We start from the raw sequence: 6,046 nt of genomic DNA, 5'->3' as shown, positions 1-6,046 counted from the left end.
GCTTCTTATTGAGTATATGGAAGAATAAGGAAATTGTATGGCGTATACGGAAAGCTTTTTATGGAGTTTACGGAACGATAAGAAAAATGTATGGCATATATGGAACGCTTTTTATGGAGTATATGGAAGGATAAGGAAGTTTATGGCATGGATGGAGTGAGTTTTATGGAAAATATGGAACGGTAAGGAAACTTATGGAGCATACGGAGAGTTCATTATGGAAGATATGGAAGGATAAGGAAAGTGTATGGAGTGTAAAGAAGCTTTCATAAGGAAAATGCAGAATGTAAGGTCTTACGGAAATATACAAATTTTGTAAGGTGCTAACGAAAATGTGCAATAGTGTATGAAAGGCATGTGGATTGTTGCAAAAATGTGGAAACTCTACAGTTGTCACATTTTCAGCAGGAAATCCGAGCTCTATAAAGTTATAAATGAATGCACAGTGACATATATAGCACAAAAGAATAACGCAGGCTAGTCTGTGTTGTCAGTCACCGCTGTTCGCCCTTCTCCAGAATGAATACAACTTCTGCAGATGACCAGGTGCTAAAGTCTGTCAAACAAAAAATGTGTCATTGACAAGGAATGACAATAACTGTCATTTTACTTGCATGCTGTCACACGCAAACAAATCAAGCAAAAAAGCATGACTTCAAGGGCTTGTTTTTTGATAGAAACAATAATATTGAGAACTAAATTCAATGTGAATGAACTTGTCAATATCAATGAAATTGTTCTCATTAATATTGGCAAAGAGAAATGTCATTTTAAAATATTGACCATGAGCTTAGCTCTCCTGAGCACCGACAAAAGAAATGAAAATCTATGAAAACTAATTGCATGTAGCCTAAAATAATTTTTTATTGATAGTATGTGCTCCTACAATATGAATACAGCTATACACAACCTGCCACAGCTTCACGACAGAAACGAGGTAGGGGCAGAGAAAGTGGTCAGAAAAATAATTAAGTATGAGAGCACAACTGATATGTACGGACACATAATCGTGATTATCATTGATGCTCGGATGGTCGTGTATAGAGTTGGGTCGTTTTGAGATTTTCAAAAGCATTGTTTCAGACCACCATGCAGATTAAGCTTCAATTGTAGTGCTACATAAGACACAACTAATGGGCCAGCTTTAATGAATAAGAAGATTATAGGTTAAACAAATGCTTTAAAATATATCATATCATGGCTGCATGGACGCATACAAGCTATGTAAAGCGCAATAAAGTGAGGACGCATGAGCTTCTCTTGATGCTTCAGTTCTACATAGATGCTTCAACTGTGCTGCAAAGAAATTTAACCAATGTCTGTGTGTGCAACATTGTCCATTTTAAACTATCTATATGTATATATAAAATTCCTTCTGCGAGTTAAGCTACGTAGCACTCCATAACTCTTCCTTTTATTAAAGGCAATTTTTCAAACAATCAACATTATTCATTTTCTGTCTCATGACTTCGTGCCCGCAACTCTTGGTTTGGCTCGATCACAATTGTGCAGCCCTTATTTTGAAGGAATCAAAAAACGTCAACCAAAACACAGTCCCACATACGTACTTGAACGCAATATTGCTTTTAGTTTGTTTTAGAACCTAAGGCATTAGAAAAGATAGCAGTACAATAAAAACGTTAAAAAACCAAAAAAATTCGACTTAGCGGGTCTTGAACCTGCGCCTCTTAGGTATGCCCGTGTACGCGAACTGAGTGCGTTAGCTTGCTAAGCTATTCGCGCTGAAGACTACCGTGAACTTGAGTTATGTATAAAAATTTGCTTTTTACACGCTATGTGTTGGCATATTTATGTACGATATGCGATCGTATCTACTGTTGTGTACATATCTTTTGTGATTGTATATACGTCACATGCTTTTCGCATGTCTTTCAACTATAGCTTGCTGCCCCACCGCGGATGAAAACATGTATTTTTACACCCACACACAAGCTTGAGCAGTTGAAGGCTGTTTCCCAGGGCTCTCTTGCGATTGAGTCGGCCACCACAGGGAATTAGAGTGATACGCAATTAATCCCTGCATCTAGCTGTATTCCACTTAGTAGCTCTATCGCTTGATGACAAATCGAGCGCGCGGCGCGACGCTATTGCGCACGACCATGCCTCACATAGTGGCGACATCAGCTGATTGCGCCGGCCGGCTTGCTTCGATTTGCTTCAGAGCAAAGAAATGTCATGCCTTGAAAGATTGCGTACTGCACTTTGTCAAAATGTTACTGCTTTGTAGCCATCCTATGATTCATTGAGAAATGATCACTCTGATATCACTACTGTAGAGCTTTGCGTCGGCGACACGCACCCAACGTGAAACCGCACAACGTCTGTCGTAGAAGCAGTAGGAGGCTGTCGTCTGCTAGAACAAAAACAAAACAAAGACCTGCGAAAATATTCATAAGTTGTAACTTGTTTTTTGAACAACCGTTTATCACCTTTAAAGTTATTTTGCCAGATAACATACATTTTTTTTCAGTTTATAGCAGCGACAGTTGTTTTTTTTCTCTCACACAGATATCCAAGTCAAATCCCTTCATAGGTAAAGCCACATCATAGAGAAAGAAGAAGACAAGAGAGGACACTCTGCAAAACCTGGCCTCAGGAAGTGCGTCACGATTACGTAACCAACCAGTTCTCTCATCAAACGTCAGAGGGCGCAAGCGCAAAAAAACAGTTATAATCAATGCAACAGAATTGTTTTCACAAAAGAATAATTGTACGCCCAAATTAGGTATGTTCTTTATACATAAAAACAATTGATTCAACACACCTTACGCGATTATTTTTCTTCAGATGTACTGCCATAAACACCATCCACCCAGCGACAAGCCCTTGCATGACTGACAGCGAGAAGCTTTCATCGCTTTCGTCAACGTCGGCTGCGTCGGCGTTTTCAAGCGTGAGATAACAGGTGAGGCACGTTTTCAAGCGAAGCTTGTTGAATGACATGTTGTTGGTCTTGTTCTGTCATTTTTTTGGGAAACGGTTACACCTGTGCGAATAAGACACCATGCAACAAACATAGAAAGATGCACACACACACGTTGCGCTTCGTGTGTGCGAGTTTGTTTCTTGCGTGGCGTCTCATTCGCGCAGTTGTAACTTTTTTCTGAAGCTTGTAAGGACTGGGAGGTTCGCTAAAAAAGTTTGTGGCTCTATGCGGCGGCTAGACGGGAACATTGTGCAACGTATGCAGTATAGCAAAGGCGGCACGGCGTCAAGCCGAGGCGACGCGTGCTGCGTCTGCCACGGACGCGAGCGTCTGTAGGCTGAGCATAGCTGGGCAGCTAGGTCATAGGCTCGGTGGCTCGGTGCAAAATATTGAGAAGCGTTCGCTGGGCCTCGCATGCTTCACGACACGTTTCCCGAAGGCTCGCAACACGAATAATTCTTGGTGTGCCGGAGGCAAATCTGGACTAGCCAAGTGGCCATCATCTTCGTTTCTTCGCTGGCCATGTGCCACTAGTGCAAGCTGCCAACAAAGTTTTTTGACGTTTCCAGTATACTTTTACCGCACAAATTTCAACTACGATTTTTGTTCCCAATGTACTGCTGATACTGTGTACGTACGAAAGTGTTTTAATGTTCCCAGGCCGCGATACCATTGCATTACAAGGAATAGCGGCCTGGAAACTTCTGAAGATCTTTGTACGTGGTCTTGACGTATATCTTTGTAAGTCAGAGTTTTATGGGTCAGAGATGTATCACTGGTGTTGTATTGTGCATAGATTAGCTAATCATTCAAAGGGGTTTGTTGGTACACTTATGACGTGCACATATTGTTTTCGCAATTTGACAGCGAAGCATCCACTTACTAACATTTTCAGACCGCGCTGATGCCATGCCGTCCGGCGGTCCAAGCTACGGCAGCTACTGCTGTGTATCGTGGTGCTTCAACAATGGCAGAACCTACAAGAAGCCTGGGACGAGTTTCTTCCGCATACCACGGGACGGCAGGTGTGTTAAAGCTTTTGTATGGTTTGCATGTCTTTAGGCTTACTGTTCGTACTTGCTCAGTGAGGGTAACAATAAAAAATCACTATTCAAGCACTTCCCCTTCCAGCTGGTAGTTCATTGCCAATGCAGGATGAAAGCATGGATGCAGTATGCTGGACACGATGATCTCCTTAGTAAGCCGGCCAGCCTAATGTACGCAACGTACAGGGTTTGTAGCGACCATTTTACTGCTCAAAGTTTCATGGACCCTGGGCACACAAGGCTTACAAGAATGTCTGTTCCCAGTGTGCAACCAGCTGCACCATGTAAGTGATTGACTGAAACTCAAATATGTGTAATAGCAGCCACTTGTATTAAATCAGTGGCGTCAGTTAACCGCGAATATCTTTGTAGCCGGTGGAAAAACCTCACTATAGAAGTAACACTTGGAAAGTCTTCAATTTTGTGAACTATGGGCTATTAATTTCCTAACCGCAGCCTTACATTTCTGTCGTTTTTTGATGCTCTTGACCAGCGCTACTTGTTTTGAAAGACTTTCAAGCGCTCTTTCACGTTATCTTAAAGCCTGAGTGCACATGTACACATACCTTTCTTCGGTGAAAGCTGGCACTGTTGATAATTCCAAAAATCACAAATTACTTGTTTCCTAGTTGGTGCCTTCTCTTTTCCTCCACGTTCACCCAATTTGCGCATTTGAAAGAGCTGTTTAAGTTTCCCCATGCTAAAAGCTTTGTAACTTGTACCAACTGCATGCACATATATGCACGTTCTCCGAGCGTTGCTTCAAATAGTGACTGTGACATGACTGCAGAAGCTGCACTGCAAGGTGCGGATGAGCTTCAGTTTGTGTTATTTTAAGCCTCTTACTGACACATTGTCGTAATTTCATTTCTTCAGGACCTGCGGTAGAGGCTTCAAAAAGCGGCTCCCACACATTGAGGTGCCCCGATGAACAGGGTGCGTTCAGTGTCGCGATTTCTTTTTTTTACCCAAATTGACTGTTGACCAAACCTCTGCAGGTGGCAGCTCCCTTGTAGCTGGTGAAAGAATTTCTGCTGACTTCGTCTTGCCGGAGAAAACCATAACCAGTCGTTCAGCTGTCACAAAAGGAACTTGTGTGACCGGTAAGTTGTATGTTCACTTCAACACCAGAGTGGATTGATATTGAGACTTCCGCAGGCCGCTCGCAAGATTGTTCCGACAGCACTGTCCGAGGAACTGAACAAGCTTCACAAGACCCTCCAGAAGATGTCTCCGCCAACAGCTCCACGTCTGAGTGCCCTAGAGAAAATGGTGACTATGCTTTTATTGCAGCTGTTTTTAATGTGCTATTTTATGTTTAGGACATTCTGAGAAAACTATCCTGAAAAGGACACTACGTGTGCACTTACAAAATGTAAGGTTGGGCTCTCAGTGATTTTCATTTTTTTGCGCATTGTCAACAATGTGAATGGTTTGTTTTTAGGTAGTGGAATCGAAAACTTTGCACCACAGAAAGTTGTGCACCTTGGGTCTGAAAGAGCGAGGAAAGTGCTCGTATGGGATTAGTTGTTCTTCGCTTTAAATCCATTTTTTGTTTATTGCAGTGCGTTCCTGTGTGCCAGCGACAATGTCTCCATCAATAAAGTACAAGCAAACCATTAAACATCTGCAAGCCAAAGTAGCAGCACAGCGGAAAACTATCAAAAGACTGCGGAGACAGCCTCACCAAACTAACCACTCATTCGTTGCATACATTGTTTTGGTTGCCCGCTATGAGGAGTAGGGACACTGTGTATTCGCTCGAAGTGATTTGCATAACCTTAAAAAGAATGTTGGGTATCCTGTCTGTATTTTTATAGCGAATGCGGGCGAACTGTACACTTTACTGTGGGTCGCTTGGTCACTGTGTATGCTTTATCTCTCCAGCTCAAGTAATATATCAATAACAAAACCGCTTGTTGAAATGTCTTCGAGCGGGTAAGGAACACAGTATGAAGTGGGCACAGTTCACGTTATCACGCTTTTTGTATTTTAGCTTCTCATCAACCTCCTCATTTCGCCCATCAAAATTTTCAAAAGAATACCCAAACTT

The 6,046-nt window shown here is 42.2% G+C and overlaps 1 protein-coding gene across 1 annotated transcript; it reads left to right on the top strand.

Annotated features, from left to right (window-relative positions):
• The first annotated feature begins 2,861 nt into the window (after window positions 1–2,861).
• On the top strand, window positions 2,862–5,737 carry LOC142784628 (uncharacterized). Its single transcript, XM_075883058.1, has 6 exons — window positions 2,862–2,926; window positions 3,843–3,972; window positions 4,870–4,929; window positions 4,992–5,096; window positions 5,152–5,265; window positions 5,559–5,737. The coding sequence occupies exons 2-6, from the start codon at window positions 3,852–3,854 to the stop codon at window positions 5,735–5,737; spliced, it is 579 nt and encodes a 192-aa protein (XP_075739173.1). The 5' UTR covers window positions 2,862–2,926; window positions 3,843–3,851.
• Window positions 5,738–6,046: the final 309 nt, after the last annotated feature.

Source organism: Rhipicephalus microplus, unplaced genomic scaffold, assembly GCF_043290135.1.
Source record: "Rhipicephalus microplus isolate Deutch F79 unplaced genomic scaffold, USDA_Rmic scaffold_15, whole genome shotgun sequence".
NCBI lineage: Eukaryota > Metazoa > Arthropoda > Arachnida > Ixodida > Ixodidae > Rhipicephalus > Rhipicephalus microplus.
The sequence above is the reverse complement of the archived record's forward strand: the minus strand, read 5'-3'. Positions and strand labels throughout refer to the sequence as shown.